The following is an 18,414-nucleotide window of genomic DNA, read 5'->3' as shown; positions in this document are numbered from 1 at the left end:
AAATAAATTAGAGAAATATTTGAATTGTAGAAGGTGAAAACATGACTGGACAGGTACAATGTCCCCAAACTCATTTGACACCTGTCAAATGTAACAGATTTATGGATCTTTTTATGGAATGGTATGCATGAAACGATCGTAATTCCTGCGAGATATCACTGAAATAACTGATCTCAGTTAAATAAATTGTCTCACACGAGTGCCACGTTTTTCAAAATGACATGTCATGGTAAAAAAAGTACAACTATTAAAAACTTGTCTCAGTACCATTTGCCATTCTGTGTCTCTACAGCAAGCTGTTTTTAATATTTAATCCTTAAAACTTACAAGTATCTATTTTCATGCTACAAGTATTTACTTTTTAGCTACTATTCCATTAGGTACTAGTACATATTCATTAGATACTAGTAAATAATGGACACTAGTACTTATTCATTAGATAGAAGTACTTATTAGATACAAATACTTATTCATTAGGTATTAGTAAGTATTTAATAGATACTATTATATTTTTAATAGATACTATTATATTTATTTATTAGATACATGTACTTATTCATTCGATACTAGTACTTAGAGTACATTCTGTGTCGACCCTTTGCATTATGTTTACGATTTCTCAACAGTTAACACTCAGGACTCAGTTTGGCTTACTCAGCCAATTGTCCTAAAATGAATAAATAAAGGCACAAGAAGTGATAGGGCCAAAATGAGCTTGCTTTGCCTCTTCTTGACAGGTAAAAATACCATGTTTAATACGGCATGTAGAAAGAGGAAGCGTGTCTAATTTGGTGGCTATGTGTGATGGAAGTTGTATGGCTCGCTTACTGTGAAATTAGTAATTTGTGTTTTCTTTCTGACAGGTTTTGAGAGTAATATGGTTACTTTAATTCTCTCCATTGGTCGCAGTCACTCTATTCGGCACCTTTCAATTGGACGGAATTTTGCCATGAAGTCTAAGTAAGTGCCATGAAGTCTAGGTGTGAATTACTCATATTTATAAAATGATATGCATGCTTTTTTTGAATGTTAGATGTTTGAGTGTTCAGGAAACCTATTTGAAAACAGTTACCATTTTGGAGGCACTGAAATTACACATTTCCTTTGAAACATTTGTGATACACCTTTCAGTCTATCCAGTCCGTCCTCTCTCTCCACGTCATATCTACCCTATTCATCACGTCATACAATGCATATGATGCATATTTTAAATGCTGCCTCTTTCTCTCAGAGCTCTTACAGATGTGTTACACCGCCTTGTACAGCTAATTCAAGAGGAGGAGTGTGTAAGTACATAATCTGTAATAAGCAGAAACAACTACACACATACACACACTTCTCATTATTCCATTAGAATGATATGAGAATTGCTGTGAAATAGGATCACTTCCCCTATCCACCATGAATACGAATACACCAGAATGTCCACCTACTGTACGAACCACAGCTCTCATATAGCATTGAGAGTGGGAAGAGCTGCTGTCTTTGGCTCAGTTAACAGTGAAGATTGGTATTTGTGCTTCTGTGTGTGTTTGCGTCTGTACTAGTAATACTACTAGAATCAATAAAGAGAGAAGGTCCACAGAGACGCCCACCCCCAATCCTCCAGCAAGCCTTGAGTTTTAATTACCCAGAATCTTTCTCTATCAAGGCATGCCCGGGCTCAGTAATTACACAAGCAGCTCTAACTCACATATAGGACTCATTAAAACAGACTCTCAACTTTATGTAACTTTATCCACATTAATAGGAGCATTTATGGTCTCCAAAGGATCAGAGCTGGCCTTTCACGACCCAACTTGCTCAGTAGATTCTGCTTCTACAGTTAATGAGACTCAAACCTTAATAGAAATCTTAATGAGACTTGTAGCCAAAGGTTAATGACTCCATGAAAATTACTCTAAATCTAAGATCAATGGAATTTGTTGAAACAAATATAGTCCTTCAATATAATATGATAATTGTCTCATATGTGCATTTGGCATGGAAAGTGACCTCCTTGACATCTTTACTCTCTCTTTTTACACTTTTTAGCCACTGGAGTCTCTTTCTGTATGTGACTCAAAGTTGAAAACTGGTACCACCATTCTCATCAACAGCCTGGGCAGCAACGCCAGCCTGTCCAAGATTGATATAAGTGGAAACTCTATAGGTGACACAGGAGCAAAGATGCTAGCAAAGGCCCTCATGATCAACACCAAGCTAAAGTAATTTTCCACACGTGGTGACTTATAGCATTTTTGTCAAGTTAAACATGTTCCCTGATCATTGTTCCTGTCAACCAGTCAGAATGTAGAGTTAGGTTAAGGTTTATGATGGGGTTAAAATTATGATTGACGGGAATCTTTTTCCAGGATCAACAAAACATGTCCTATTTGGCAAAATTGCAGTCGCCACCCTTTCTTAAGAAGTTTGTGCTTTGTTTTCTGTCCCTCTTTCTCTCAGAGCTCTTACAGATGTGTTACACCGCCTTGTACAGCTAATTCAAGAGGAGGAGTGTGTAAGTACATCATTTGTAATAATCAAAAATACTACACACACACACACACACACACACACTTCTCATAACTCCATTAGAATCATACTTTAGTCATATTCATAACCAGGCTCTCAAATGATATGAGAATTGCTGCAAAATAGGATCACTTCCCCCATGCACCACAGATACATACACCAGAAAGTACACCTACCGACCACAGCTCTCATATAACATTGAGAGTAGGAAGAGCTGCTGTCTTTGGCTCAGTTAACATTAAAGATTGGTATGTGTGCCTCTGTGTGTGTTTGCATCTGTAATACTAGAACCAATAAAGAGAGAAGGTCCACAGAGACGCCTCATTTCTCCAGCAAGCCTTGAGTTTTAATTACCCAGAATCTTTCTCTATCAAGGCATGCCCGGGCTCAGTAATTACACAAGCAGCTCTAACTCACATATAGGACTCATTAAAACAGACTCTCAACTTTATGTAACTTTATCCACATTAATAGGAGCATTTATGGTCTCCAAAGGATCAGAGCTGGCCTTTCACGACCCAACTTGCTCAGTAGATTCTGCTTCTACAGTTAATGAGACTCAAACCTTAATAGAAATCTTAATGAGACTTGTAGCCAAAGGTTAATGACTCCATGAAAATTACTCTAAATCTAAGATCAATGGAATTTGTTGAAACAAATATAGTCCTTCAATATAATATGATAATTGTCTCATATGTGCATTTGGCATGGAAAGTGACCTCCTTGACATCTTTACTCTCTTTTTTTACACTTTTTAGCCACTGGAGTCTCTTTCTGTATGTGACTCAAAGTTGAAAACTGGTACCACCATTCTCATCAACAGCCTGGGCAGCAACGCCAGCCTGTCCAAGATTGATATCAGTGGAAACTCTATAGGTGACACAGGAGCAAAGATGCTAGCAAAGGCCCTCATGATCAACACCAAGCTAAAGTAATTTTCCACACGTGGTGACTTATAGCATTTTTGTCAAGTTAAACATGTTCCCTGATCATTGTTCCTGTCAACCAGTCAGAATGTAGAGTTAGGTTAAGGTTTATGATGGGGTTAAAATTATGATTGACGGGAATCTTTTTCCAGGATCAACAAAACATGTCCTATTTGGCAAAATTGCAGTCGCCACCCTTTCTTAAGAAGTTTGTGCTTTGTTTTCTGTCAGAACACTGGTTTGGGACCGAAACAATGTGACTGCTGGAGGATTTATGGATGTGGCCAATGCCATGGAGAAGTGAGAGTACCCCACATACAAACAGACATTTTTCAATGACTTATATTTGTTAAAACATTGTGTATTTTCTATATGTGTGTTTTCAAACAGAAACTTGACACTACAGAACATGTCCATTCCAATGAGTGATGTTCTTCAAGCCTACCGAAACACCCCAGAGAAAATGGAGGAGGCTTTACAGAAAGTTAGTTCTTAATTCCAGAATTGTAGAAAGCAATGAGAACAGACAATGATATATAAATATAACTGACTCTTTTTGTATTTGTATATGTAGATCCAGACTTTTTTACACAGGAACAATCAGAGACAGTGTGGAACAGGTGAGGATATGTGTCATCTGCAGCATGGACTGAAGACCACTCGCTCTGAACAGGTTTGTGTGGATTTATACTTCCTATGTAATTATTACTGCCTATGATATAGTAGAATGTTATACTACATACTAAGGGTTCAGATCATTATAAGAAAGTGTTTCTATCTGTTTCTCTCAGCTAGTTCAGGATCTCTGTAAGAAACTACAGGAAAGTGTGCATCCTTTAACCTGCTACAATATACAAGAGGTGCAGTCGGACATCTTGCTTGCAGAGGAAGCACTTCAGCATGCAAAGACAGCCATTAGTGTATGAGATTACACATCTACATGGTTTGCAATATTACAGATTTAAACCCAGATTTTTTTTACACTACGATTTAAAAGATTTTTCTCAGTAAACAAAAGCATTAACTTAAAAAAAAAAGTCAACCTTAAGCTTTTGAACTGTTGTGTACAAGTCATTCTTATTATCCAGTACTATTTGAACTTTCAAAAAATAAATATGCTTAAAAAAGTTTACACCAGACTTTCAGAAATATTTTATAATTTATCTGTGATATATTACAAGAAAACTGAGAATTAAGATTTACAGCCTCAAGTTGCTGAATATCTAACATATAATATATTAAGACACGTGATCATGTGTCTTAATATGTCTTAACACATGTGATCATGTGGGTGTGTGTTCACGGTGTGTGTGTTCACTATTGTGTGTGTGCACTTGGATGGGTTAAATGCAGAGCACAAATTCCGAGTATGGGTCACCATACTTGTCTACAGGTCACTTTCCTTTCACTTTCACTTTCGGGATATAAAAATACACTGCATAGTAGTAATGATTAATTTTTTTCTCTCTCTCTCTCTCTCTCTCTCTCTCTCTCTCTCTATATATATATATAGTTTCCATAACAATGTAATGATGCTCTTAATATACTTGTGATGTTTGACATTTCGCCTTTCCCCACAGTCTTTCGCAGGACTCTATGAATTGGGCAGAGCGCCCTCTAGTGGTCACATGCTGAAATGCATTCTAAGAAACTACAGGAAAGTGTGCATCCTTTAACCTGCTACAATATACAAGAGGTGCAGTCGGACATCTTGCTTGCAGAGGAAGCACTTCAGCATGCAAAGACAGCCATTAGTGTATGAGATTACACATCTACATGGTTTGCAATATTACAGATTTAAACCCAGATTTTTTTTACACTACGATTTAAAAGATTTTTCTCAGTAAACAAAAGCATTAACTTAAAAAAAAAAGTCAACCTTAAGCTTTTGAACTGTTGTGTACAAGTCATTCTTATTATCCAGTACTATTTGAACTTTCAAAAAATAAATATGCTTAAAAAAGTTTACACCAGACTTTCAGAAATATTTTATAATTTATCTGTGATATATTACAAGAAAACTGAGAATTAAGATTTACAGCCTCAAGTTGCTGAATATCTAACATATAATATATTAAGACACGTGATCATGTGTCTTAATATGTCTTAACACATGTGATCATGTGGGTGTGTGTTCACGGTGTGTGTGTTCACTATTGTGTGTGTGCACTTGGATGGGTTAAATGCAGAGCACAAATTCCGAGTATGGGTCACCATACTTGTCTACAGGTCACTTTACTTTCACTTTCACTTTCGGGATATAAAAATACACTGCATAGTAGTAATGATTAATTTTTTCTCTCTCTCTCTCTCTCTCTCTCTCTCTCTCTCTATATATATAGTTTCCATAACAATGTAATGATGCTCTTAATATACTTGTGATGTTTGACATTTCGCCTTTCCCCAATGTGATCATGTGGGTGTGTGTTCACGGTGTGTGTGTTCACTATTGTGTGTGTGCACTTGGATGGGTTAAATGCAGAGCACAAATTCCGAGTATGGGTCACCATACTTGTCTACAGGTCACTTTCCTTTCACTTTCACTTTCGGGATATAAAAATACACTGCATAGTAGTAATTATTAATTTTTTTCTCTCTCTCTCTCTCTCTCTCTCTCTCTCTCTCTCTATATATATATATAGTTTCCATAACAATGTAATGATGCTCTTAATATACTTGTGATGTTTGACATTTGGCCTTTCCCCACAGTCTTTCGCAGGACTCTATGAATTGGGCAGAGCGCCCTCTAGTGGTCACATGCTGAAATGCATTCTCAATGATGCTGCTACAGCCCTGAGGAGTGAGATTACTGAGGAAATCCAGGTAGAGTATAGTCATGTTTTTTTTGTTGTTTCTGTAGTGTCTATTATGTAGTATGGATTGAGAGTTGTATGTTTTTTGCTTTAGTGGAGGTCACTGTAATTCGTTGGCATTGCAAATCAGATTTTCTGTTGTTTTGTGCAGGAACTGGCAACGGCAATGCTGCAGTCTGCCCAGCTGACCTGCCCCAGAGTCGTCCAGAGGTCGAGTGTCAGCGAGCATCTGGCAGAATGTGTGGCCAAGAAGACACGTCAGGCTGCGCACTTCATTCAAAACACAATGCAAGAGACCGAGAACAGCATCAGAAACAAGCTCAGGTGGGACACACATGCACATCACTATAAACCAGTGGTTCCCAACCCTGGTCCTGGAGGCACCCCAACAACACTGCACATTTTGCATGTCTCCTTAATCAAACACACCTGATTCAGGTCATCAGCTCATTAGTAGAGACTCCAAGACCTGAAATTGGTGTGTCAGAGAAAGGAGACATGCAAAATGTGCAGTGTTGGGGTGCCTCCAGGACCAGGGTTGGGAACCACTGCTATAAACAATATAAATCTCTTGAAACCTCAAAAGATTTTTTTTTTTACTTTGTGCTCCCCTCTCTCACTCTTTCTCAGTGAACTGAAACTGTCCGTCAGTGTCTCTCTGGTGGGAAGTATAATTGATGAAGTTCTTCAAGATTTGTCAGTGGCTCAGGAAAAGCTGGTAAGTGTTTGCATTTATGAATGTGTATATTGAGCACATGAGAATTGTGTATGCGTGTATGACATGCAACATATATCTCGCTTGCTTTCAGGACAAGCACATGAGGGAGTTTTCCCAGTCCACCAATATCAAGGCCAATGTTCCTCAGCTCAGAGTGATGGAGCATGAATTCCCTACAGATGATGTGAGGACAGAGCATGTCTGCTCGATTCCAGCATTCCGAACCACCACTTACTCAGGACTTTTCCTTGGTTTTTATTTTGCACATACACTACCACTCAAAAGTTTGGGGTCAGTAATATTTTTTTGAAAGAACGTTAGCAAGGATGCATTAAATTGTTCAAAAGTGGCAGTAAAGGCTTTTACATTGTTGATATATGAAAGTATATGATTATATGAAATAAATGATATTCTTTTAAAATTTCTATTAATCAAAGAATCCTTAAAATCAAAGTAAAAATTTCCACAAAACAAAAATATTGATAATTATAAGAAATGTTCTTGAGCACCAAATCAGAGCATAATAATGATTTCTGAAGGATCATGTGACACTGAAGACTGGAGTAACGACTGCTAAAAATTCTGATTTATCTTCACAGAAATAAATTACATTCTTAAATATATAAAAAATAGAAAATCAGTTTTTAAAAATGTTAATAATTTACAATATTACTGTTTTTACTGTATTTTCGAGTAAATTAATGCAGCCTTGCAATGTAAGAGACTTCTTTCAAAAGCATTACAAAATCTTAATGACTGCAAACTTTTGAATGGTAGTGTGAGTTAATCATAAATCATTTTAAAATCACTGTAAAACAGCTTTGTGTGGCTTGCTGCTTTTATACAATTTTCTAATAATATACATACAATATAGTTAATATTAGACTAAGTATAGACTGATTAAAGTTACCAAACAAAATAACAGCATGGCCTAATAATATTAAGTGATGTCTAAAAGTCTGAGACAACTAATGAAAATTATTTTATTTTGTATTTACAAATTATATCATCATCATAGTATTTGAGTTAATTGATTAAATAATTGAGTTAACACAAATTCCTTGATTTCTTAGCATTTTGCCTCATGATCTACACCAGTTTGTCAAACTTGATGATCCATGTTCTCCAGTATGATCCGAGAATGATTCAAAGTGGAAGAACATCTTTATTAAGAAAACTTGTATTAAGGATCTGTACAAAAAACAAAACAAAAAAAAATAATTTATATATATATATATTTTATTTTTAACATTTCTGTTTTATCAATATCAATAATGTCTTCAGCACATCCTGTTTATTTTTCACATAATTTATTGTTTGATAATCAGAGTTTGATTTTATAAATTGATTTTATTCTCTCTGCATGTCCACAGTATGTCCCTGTCATCTGGAGGAACAGCTTCCACTCCCGTAGCATCCGTCCCGCCCCTTCCATCAAAAGTAAGTCCCTTGTGTCTTGACGCCGACAAGTGCTTCTTGCTCAAGTCTTGCCCTTTGACATTTGTCTTTGCTTTTGCACTCCTAAATCACATGTGATTGGATGTAGCGTATACTGGTGACATCATAGCTGCGCATTACTTGAAAGATGATTGTAACAAACCCTGGCACTCACAGCACAGCTGTTGAGGTCAGAGGTCATGGTCAGGTCTGTTTAATTATACAGAATATATCAGAACAGGAGGGGTTAAAGACTTGTCATTGCTCTTGTCTTCCATGTCCACAGTATGTCCCTGTCATCTGGAGGAACAGCTTCCACTCCCGTAGCATCCGTCCCGCCCCTTCCATCAAAAGTAAGTCCCTTGTGTCTTGATGCCGACAAGTGCTTCTTGCTCAAGTCTTGCCCTTTGACATTTGTCTTTGCTTTTGCACTCCTAAATCACATGTGATTGTATGTAGCGTATACTGGTGACATCATAGCTGCGCATTACTTGAAAGATGATTGTAACAAACCCTGGCACTCACAGCACAGCTGTTGAGGTCAGAGGTCATGGTCAGGTCTGTTTAATTATACAGAATATATCAGAACAGGAGGGGTTAAAGACTTGTCATTGCTCTTGTCTTATCTTTCCCTTTCCTTCCCTTTTTCACTGATCTTTCATTCCCCCTCTCGTATCCTCTGCTGCATATCTGCATATTCATCGTTCCCTCCTTCTCTCTCGATCTATTTCCTCCTCTCCATGTAGATACACACATCATACAGGCTTCAGTCTCTCCCTCTGTTGTCCCTTATTTCCTTCCTCCCTCTTTCTCTCTGCAGGTTTGTTAGATGTGGAAGGGGAACAGCAGGCGCGTGCGGCCACACATCCCCAGCAGGAGGTAGAGGAGAGAGGAGGGGGAGGGCCTCAGGTCTCCAGGGTAGGAATGGAGGAGAGGAGGCGGGCCCTGTCGTTGTCATTGGCGACGGGGCTGTCAGTCACCACAACAGGCCATCTGAAGCCAGGAAGCCCCTCCTACTCTGGGAGAGAGGCGGATGCTGCTGCCGCTCCCGCTGCTGCTGCTCCCGCTCTTAGCAACAGAGAGCCCCGGCACTCGGAGCCTGCACCTCCTCAGCCCCCTATGGACCTGCCCATCGAAGGCCACACACTGAGGCACTACACCCGCTCCAGGCCCAGACCCAACCGCCGGAACAGGCAGCCTCCCAGCAAGCTGCAGGTAAGACAGCAGCACGGCCACCCGGGAGGGTCGGGAACTGAGAAGAAAGGAGCAGGGTAAGGGTTTCGAGAGGCTGAGATGGGGACACTGGTGGTGGAGAGAGAGGGGGAGGGATGCTGCTTTCTGACGGCACTGTTCAGGTTGGTTCATCCGCAGCAACCCAGGCTCTCTCTCCCACATCTCCTCTCCATCTTCTCATTTTTTCCTGTAATATGCGGCGTGAGAGACGCTCAGAGAGAGGGTGCTGCTGTGGTGGGTTGAGATTTTTTTGGGTGTGTATCCTCCACTGCCATTTTCAGGCACCGTGTGTGTGTGCCGTCGTGTTTGTGAGGCTCAGCTGGGTGGTGTGTGTATGCTGTCAGAAAGGGGCACAGTATCTGTCCACTGCTTATGGATGGTTTTGCTTGGTGTGACTGCTGTAGCATCTCAATTATTAATGTTCCCAGATTAAGGAGGGTTTCTCCCTCTCTTTTCGCCCTCTCTTCTGTCACCAGGAATGGAGGATCCCTCTATTTGTGGCATTCCCAGGGTGTGGGATCGAAATCTGTTTATTCGTCCCTCTGTGAGGTTGTACAGATCGCTTGGGCGAAACTGATCGTGTGTGTAAATGAGATGTAATGTTTAGGTTGGCGCCTGACAGTCGTTGTATTTCTCCTGCCGATGCTGCAACGACCGTGTGTGGTTCCACTGGCACACTGCGATTCTGTGAAGCCCGTCCTGTCTTTTCTGTTGAGTCGAGTCTAATGTGAGATATTATATCCTCACTGCAGTGTCTTCATTACGTGAGTGTGAGATGGAGTGAAAAGAATGGCAGATGATGTATTTTTCCTCATATCGGTGTGTATCTGTAACACTTGTGCATCCTGTGAATGGTCATTTGGTAAATGGTTACCATAGTGATGGGCTTTATTGTGTTCTCAATTGTAGCTGCTCACACACACATGCCTTTACACTACCGTGTGTCTAATGTGCTCTGATAGCATGTTTATTGATGCTTCCATTGTGAGCTGTGATGTCTGTCTTTGATGCTCAGTGTGAAAAGGGTACTGTTGTGCCCTCACATTGAGATTGTGGCAATTCTGTGTGGTTGTCAGGTATTGTATAATCAGAAAACTACCCTGTCAAGTCATTCAAACCATATATATTTTTTGTTGGCCACAGAACTTTGGGCATTTTATCTCTATTTGCTATTAACTGAATTTGTTTTTGTTTTTTTGCAAAAAGGTACTGTGATGGTACCATGTTACAATGATGAATACCATGTTGCTGTTATGGTTTTTGGGTATGTACCATGATATATACACTACCGGTCAAAAGTGTGGGGTCCGTAAGCTTTTTTGGTAACACTTTAGATTAGGAAACACATATTCACTATTAGTTAGTTGCTTGTTAGCATGCTTATTACTAGCAGTTTGGCTGTTTATTATTACTTAAAAAGGACATATTAATGCCTTATTCTGCATGATCTTATTCTAGATCTCTTACCCCTACCCTATACCTAAACATAACTACTACAACAGCTACCTTACTTGCTAGCAATATGCAGTAATTAGGAGTTTATTGAGAGAAAATTCTTAGTTAATAGTGAATACGTGTTCTCTGATCTAAAGTGTTACCTGTTACATTTCCGACGAGTGCTTGCGGTGTTCGGCCAATCACAATGCACTGGGTCAGCTGGCCAATCAGAGCAGACTGCGCTTGTCGGAAGGAGGGACTTTGTAGAAAACGAAGCTTTTGAGAGAGGCGGGGCATAGAGGACCTACAATAATGTACAGTATTTGAAAAATAATGTTTTTTTTTACATTAAAGCATGTCAACATATTCTGTTACACCAAATACACAAAATAATGATCTTTAAAAAAGCATCATATGACCCCTTTAAGATGTAATTTATTCCTGTAATGGCAAAGCTAAATTTTCAGCAGCCATTACTCCAGTCTTCAGTGCCAACATGATCCTTCCGAAATAATATGCCAATTTGGTGCTCAAAATAAAAACTTACTGTTATTAGCAATGTTGAAAATAGTTGTGCAGCTTAATATTTTTGTGGAAACCATGGTACATTTCTTTCAGGATTCTGTGATGAAAAGAAAAGCATTTGTTTAAAATATAAATCTTTTAAAACATTATAAATGTCTTCACTGTCACTTTTGGTCAATTTAAAGCATCTTTGCGAAATAAAAAATATTAATAATAAATGGACTTACCGCAAACTTAGTTTGGTAGTGTATTAAAGTGTCATGGTATTACCACAGTACTTTTTTGTAAGGCGTAATACCATGTGTGATTACCATATTATTTTAGCATGTTGCTCATCGGTATGCCAAAAATACCATCATAGTGGTGTATTGTGATATCATGTATGATTACTATATTAATTTACCATGGTACTTTGAAGAATGCCAAAGAATACAAGGTAATGCTTTCACAGAGGGGCCGCAAAAACCATGACAATGCCATAGTACTGTGATACTGTGTAGTATGGTTAACTTACCACTTTTATTACTTCTACTAGTGCCCCAAGATATGTCAAAAAATACCATGGTAGTGTCCGCATAAATAATGGGAATACCATGGTGCTGTACTGTGATATGATGTATGATCACTATATTTATAATGGTTCTTCAAAGTCTGTCTAACAATACCATAATATAGTAGTGTCCACAAAAAACATGATAATACCATAGTACTATGATGCCATGTACATATGATTACAGCCTGTATTTACCATAGCATCCCAAAGCATGTCAAAACATACCATGGTATTACTGTTACAGTAGTGTCCACATGAATCACGGTAATACCTCAGTACTGTGATGCTATGTACATATGATTACTACCTTTATTTACCATAGCATCCCAAGTTATGTCAAAACAAAGATGGCATTACCATCATAACAGTGTCCATATAAATAATGGTCCTGTACAGTGAAATGAGGCTCACCATTTACCATTGTGCTCCAAAGTGTGTCTAGGAATACCATAGTAATCATAGTACAACCACGGTAGTTTAGTTTGCACAAAAATCATGGTTTTATCATAGTACTTGCTGTGTAAAAATGTTGTGTCTGCTTGAATTAGCTTTTAGTGTAGTTAGTACGTGTGGTTGGTAAATTATAGGATGGTCTATATTGTGTAGTAGTCACACTATACTATTAGTCATCCTCCATGTATGAGACCTGTAGCTGTTTCTGTGCGTGAGTGTAATGCTGAATGTTGTCATGTCTACCTGTTGGTGAGTACCAGTCAATATGGACAGTTATTAGAGTGTGTATCCTCACACAGTTACACTCACACACAGATACAATCTAATGTGTAACCATTGTTACCAGTGTATATGTGTGTGTGTGTGATAGACAGTATGATTGTGAGTGGATTTCTGTCATTATACCTGTGTTAATGTTTAGTTGTATACTTGTGTTATCCTTGTTAACGGTGTATATTTGTGTGTGAGAGGTCATTGTGCAGGCAGCTTATTTCAGAACAGACACTCTCTGGAGAGTTTGGCGCCAGTGTCATTGCAGACATGAGCACGGAGGGATGAAAACACCCCTGTCATTTCCTCTGATCACCTGAATGAGTATGTGTGTTATATGCTTATTCCAGTCAGCGTGATCTGTTGGCGAGGGTGTGTGTCCATATTGTGTGGCGGTCATACTCCTTGGCTGGTGAAAATCTAATGACAGGTGGTGCCTCAGGGAGAAGCTCGTGTGACTGGAGAAGAGATGATGCTCTGATGGTCCAGTATGTGTGTGTGTGCTTTTTTCCTGTATGTCCACGCAGGGCTGTCAGCAGTGTGGGACAACCGGGTTCTGTGATGAGGGGTGCCTCATATGATAAAGCCACTGGTCTCAAGGAAAGACGACCCATCCATAAAAATTGTGTGTTGGGGCTCTGTGAGTTTTTGTGATGTCCCTGTATCCCTGTTAAAATACATGTTTGATGGCTGCATAATCTTTTCTTTTATTACCTCTCCTCTCCAGAATATCACACACACACATACACACACACAAAGCTTTATTACAGAAGGATGCTCACCACTTCCAGTCTAGAATGACCAGTGTATGCCTCAATTTGATGTCCTGAATAGATCTGTAATTAGCAAGCTACACTAGAATTTCTATGCAGGTGTTTCTGAAAGAAACTCCATGACATTTTACACAAATGCAGTACACTTTTTTTAGTGTCCTTTTGTTACTGTATTTTTTTAAACATTACATGTAAATATCTCATGTGATAAATTATTATCTTAATAAAAGTAATTTACAATGAAAAGTAGCTTGTTTTAAAAAACATCAAATGTCTGTATTCTTCCTAAAAATGATGTATATATTTGTATTTATTTATTGTCTTAACCGGTCTTTACGCTATCTACATGGTAATACTGTCATGGAGGGACTATTAAATTAACTATTTAAATTACAACCATAATAATTTCATGATAATTTCATAATGTCGACATGAATTTGATCTATTGAATAGATATTTTAGTAATTGTAGTTAATTGTTTTAATGAACTACAATGATGAAAACAGCATATTCAGCGTTGTTCCACATATTATTCAACCCTGGCCTTTTACCATATGATTTTTGTCCATTATAAAAAATGAACATTCCTTAAATTGTGTTGCTCAAGAAGTAATTTTCTACTGCATGGCGGAAAGATAAGCAATTAATCTTATTCCATTTTCTCAATTTTTACAAATATTTCTGTTGACTGCATTCATCACATTTGACCATTCAGCCCTGTTATATCATGTAAAAAGGAACAAAAAAGGATCAGCCTTTAATTAATTCAAACAGAGAGTTTATCAGTAACTAAACCAATATTTGGTCACAAACTAATTAGCCTCTTATGAGTAACAGCTTCATTGAGTCTAAATTTGCAACCCTATTACTCATTTTGTGTCCTTTTGTAATGTATTAATTTTATGCACTTTTTATTTTTCATGTTTATTTAATATTCATCGCTAGAAAATGACAAAACAGCATAGTTTAAAATCTGATCTTCAGGCCCTATTTTGTACCCTATTTGTTGAAAGTGCCTATCATGTTGGATATAATCTCTTTGAGGTGCATTACTGCCTACCATAGAGCTTGTAAATTTACTACCAGAGATGCAAGCCCGTGGAATTCTGGGATCACTGTCTCAACCTGACACCTTTAGACAGGCCTGTTCCAGCTCACATCATAACGCTGTTCTCAGTTCACAGAGTTTTAATAGAGAGGTTAAGATCACTGCGTTCATTCCCTCTCTCTGTATCTCTCCTTCTTTCCACTGAAATTTAAAGGGAAACCATCAACGAAAATCTGACACTGTGTACACAAAGTAATGAGTCGGACTGATCTTTGATCTGTGTGTCAGGTTCCTACTGCTACACTAATCCAGGAACAGCTTCTTTAGACCCAAACGTGTCACTTTTACAAGAGCAGACCAGCTTAACCCATCAGATATTAACATTATCTGGTTTCATGTAGGAATCAGTTTTGACTTTTCAAATTATGGCTAGTGGAATTAATTACATACTGATTTATATGTGCTAACTACCTGTTTATGGAATAAATTGAAATAATTAATTCTTGGCTTTATGTGGAAAAATATGAACCCTAGACATCTTGTTTAGGTATTAACAAACCCAGCAGGCCATGTGAACCACACAAAAGCTTTGTTTTCCATTATTGATATGTAAGTAAGCATGAGCTGTACGGTAGCACTGTTCTTGCAGTGACTTTTGTTGGAGAATATGATTGTGTTATTAAGATGCGTGGGAAACACCTCTCCCTGTGCCGCCTCACACAATGTGGCGCCTGCTCTCCTCCTCTTTTTGAAGATGGAGTGATGAGTGCTTTGCCTTCTCATTGGCCGAGAGGTGCTAAATAATTTATAATCCATTTCTCATGCGGTGTGCGGTGCCTCATTTGCATATGGTTGCCATAGCTCTGCAGTGGCTTCTCTCTCTCCTTCTCTCTCTCTCTCTCCATATTTCTTTCTTTCTCATTCTGCAGTACCCAAACTGCCCAAAGGCCTTGCAGTCTGCACAGAAGCAGGAAACAGGCAAAACACACAGACTGGGCACCCTGTGCTTTTGTGTGTGTATAGTGTTTGTAAGTTCCTGATCTGGCACACTTGACAAGTCAACATGGAATCAACATTGACCCAATCTGCTTTCTTAAAACACATGGTTGTGTTAACGGTCGGTCATATAATGATTAATCTGTGCACATTATTGAAAAAAAACAAATCACAATATTAAAATAAACAGTTTTGTTTTTTGTAATCATGTAAAGTGTATGGAAGCCCGTTTCTGTCACGGAATAAGAAAAGTTCATTTTTTATTTCACTATTCGGTCTTTCTTTTCCCCACAATTCTGAGTTTGAATCGCACAATTCAGGCTTTTTCCTCAGAATTCTGAGTTTACATCTTGCAATAGTTTTTTTTTCCGCCATGGAAAAAAAAGGAAAAAATGAATTGCGACTCATTATTTCACAATTTTTTCTCGCGAGTTCATATCTCACAACAATATGTTTATATCTTGCACTTCTGAGTTTATATATGAGAATTGTGAGAGAAACAAAATCTGAATTGTGAGATATAATTGCAAGAAATATCTGAATTTTAAGATAAGTCGCAATTACATTTTTTCCCCGTAAAATTGCTCCGCCTCTGAAATAACTTTACTTTTCATCAATGATGAAAAAAGTAAATGACATGATGTCATCAATCCACCTGTTCGATGGAGACTACTTTCCACAATCCAGTTAAATGCATCAGTAAAATGGGTTGCAAATAATGTTTTATGTTAACTTTAAAAGCTAGCACAGTTCTCAAGGTGCTATATGAATTAGCCACTAGTTCAGTGGTTCTCAACCTTTTTTACTCAAATACCCCCATTGTCCACAATATAACGATGTAGGCTATTTTGGTAATTCTGTTGTAACTGAAAGCTGCTTGTTTTCAAACAGAAACTGGTAGCATTAATATATTTAATTAACCTTGATTCATTTTGTGATTTCAGAAGTTTTAAGACCTATATGTTCTTCAGTTAAAAACAAGTTATTGTGCGGGAAAAAATATAATTTAAGAATTATTTTTAATATTATTTGTTAATTTTTTATTATAATGCATTTAAATAATTCTTGTATTAATAATTATAATTAATAATGTATTGTTATTATTGTAATAATTGATTTATTGATTATTAATTGTTATTAATATAATTATTAATGAACATAATAAAATTGTTATACATTTCCATTTTCAGTTTTAAACCTGGTTAAGAACCACTCTTTACTGCTCAAAGGGGCTACAAAGGGATCATATGATGCGATTTCAAGTTTTCCTTTCCCTTTGGAGTGTTACAAGCTGTTCGTGAATACATAAGATCCCTGAAGTTGCAAAGACTAAAGTCTCAAACCCAAAAAGATATTCTTTATAAAAGTTAAAAGGTTAGTTCACCCAAAAATAAAAATTAGGCTGTGTTTTACTCACCCCCGATGCATCCTAGGTGTATATGACTTTCTTCTTTCAGACGAATCCAGTCGGCGTTATATAAAAAATTGTCTTTGATCTTTCAAGCTCTATCGTTGTACTCAGCGGGTGTTGCATTCCTTCTGTCCAAAAGACATGAAATAAAAAGCAGCCTTCCACAAAAAAAAGTGTCTCACACGGCTCCGGGGGGTGAACAAAGGCCTCCTGTAGTGAATCGATGCGTTTTTGTAAGAAAAATATCCATATTCAAAACGTAATAATCACTTGAATCTAGCTTGCGCCAACAGTTGTACACAGAAGCAGTTCCGGGAGCATGACGTATGGGGCTAGCGTTGCACATGCGCCGGTGAGTCTCGTGAAAACCAACGTTTGTTTACAGGATCAAAAGAAGAAAAGTTTCCTTACTTTAGCAAAGGAAAACCAGTCTCCTCTTGGCTTATATCGAAATCCTCCGACATTCTTCTTTACAAATCCTCGTTTTGTACTTCTAATTAGTGACCGTTGTTTTGTTTCGATCTCTCCATGTGCGTCACTTCTGAGCGGCGCATGCGCAAAGCTGACCTCATACGTAATTCCCCCGGAACTGCTTCCGTTTTACAACAGTGAGCGCAATCATTCAAGTGATTATTACGTTTTGAATATGGATATTTTTCTTACAAAAACGCATCGATTCACTACAGGCGGCCTTTGTTCACCCCCCGGAGTCGTGTGAGACACTTTTTTTTGTGGAAGGGTGCTTTTTATTTTACGTCTTTTGGACAGAAGGAATGCAACACCCGCTGAGTACAACGATAGAACTTGAAATATCAAAGACAATTTTTAATATAACTCCGACTGGATTCGTCTGAAAGAAGAAAGTCATATACACCTAGGATGCTTCGAGGGTGAGTAAAACACAGCCTAATTTTTATTTTTGGGTGAACTAACCCTTTAAGACTCGTCCATGCCCTCCTAAAACGCCTCGTTTAAACACGCCCCCACATGTCTATGTCACGATGTGGGAAGATTTGCATAACATCGCCCAAATGTTTACACAAAGAAAGAAGGTGTAACTTTGATTAGAAAATAATGTGTTTTTTGAACCTTAAACCGCATAAACACATTTCTGACATTTTCTGTCCAACCATTAATTATATTTGTATTTATTTATTATACTATAATATTATTATTTATATATATTATATATTTAGTGCTATATATTGCTATATATTCATACATGTGCTGTAATATACAGATCAAAGGACTTTGTGATTTTTATCCCTTTTCACACTTGAAATGAATCCTGCTCCAGACTCTGTTCT

The 18,414-nt window shown here is 37.8% G+C and overlaps 1 protein-coding gene across 5 annotated transcripts in view; it reads left to right on the top strand.

Moving 5' to 3' along the window:
* LOC107583724 (F-actin-uncapping protein RLTPR-like) overlaps positions 1 to 18,414 on the top strand; it is a 49,269-nt gene that overhangs the window by 21,450 nt on the left and 9,405 nt on the right. For 4 of the 5 annotated variants that reach the window (XM_016270013.1, XM_016270012.1, XM_016270015.1 and 1 more), the window contains 14 exons: positions 864 to 960; positions 1,232 to 1,286; positions 2,035 to 2,207; positions 3,672 to 3,740; positions 3,831 to 3,924; positions 4,015 to 4,113; positions 4,232 to 4,261; positions 5,098 to 5,196; positions 6,150 to 6,263; positions 6,405 to 6,577; positions 6,884 to 6,971; positions 7,063 to 7,155; positions 8,345 to 8,411; positions 9,229 to 9,623. In XM_016270013.1, coding sequence (XP_016125499.1) covers positions 864 to 960; positions 1,232 to 1,286; positions 2,035 to 2,207; positions 3,672 to 3,740; positions 3,831 to 3,924; positions 4,015 to 4,113; positions 4,232 to 4,261; positions 5,098 to 5,196; positions 6,150 to 6,263; positions 6,405 to 6,577; positions 6,884 to 6,971; positions 7,063 to 7,155; positions 8,345 to 8,411; positions 9,229 to 9,623 — 1,646 coding nt within the window. Of the gene's footprint in view, positions 1 to 863; positions 961 to 1,231; positions 1,287 to 2,034; positions 2,208 to 3,671; positions 3,741 to 3,830; positions 3,925 to 4,014; positions 4,114 to 4,231; positions 4,361 to 5,097; positions 5,197 to 6,149; positions 6,264 to 6,404; positions 6,578 to 6,883; positions 6,972 to 7,062; positions 7,156 to 8,344; positions 8,412 to 9,228; positions 9,624 to 18,414 lie in introns of all 5 variants that reach the window. The other variant, XM_016270016.1, reaches the window with a different exon arrangement.

The sequence above is a fragment of the Sinocyclocheilus grahami genome, unplaced genomic scaffold (genome assembly GCF_001515645.1).
Source record: "Sinocyclocheilus grahami isolate Dianchi unplaced genomic scaffold, SAMN03320097.WGS_v1.1 scaffold55.1, whole genome shotgun sequence".
NCBI lineage: Eukaryota > Metazoa > Chordata > Actinopteri > Cypriniformes > Cyprinidae > Sinocyclocheilus > Sinocyclocheilus grahami.
This window is presented reverse-complemented; position numbering and strand designations above follow the sequence as displayed.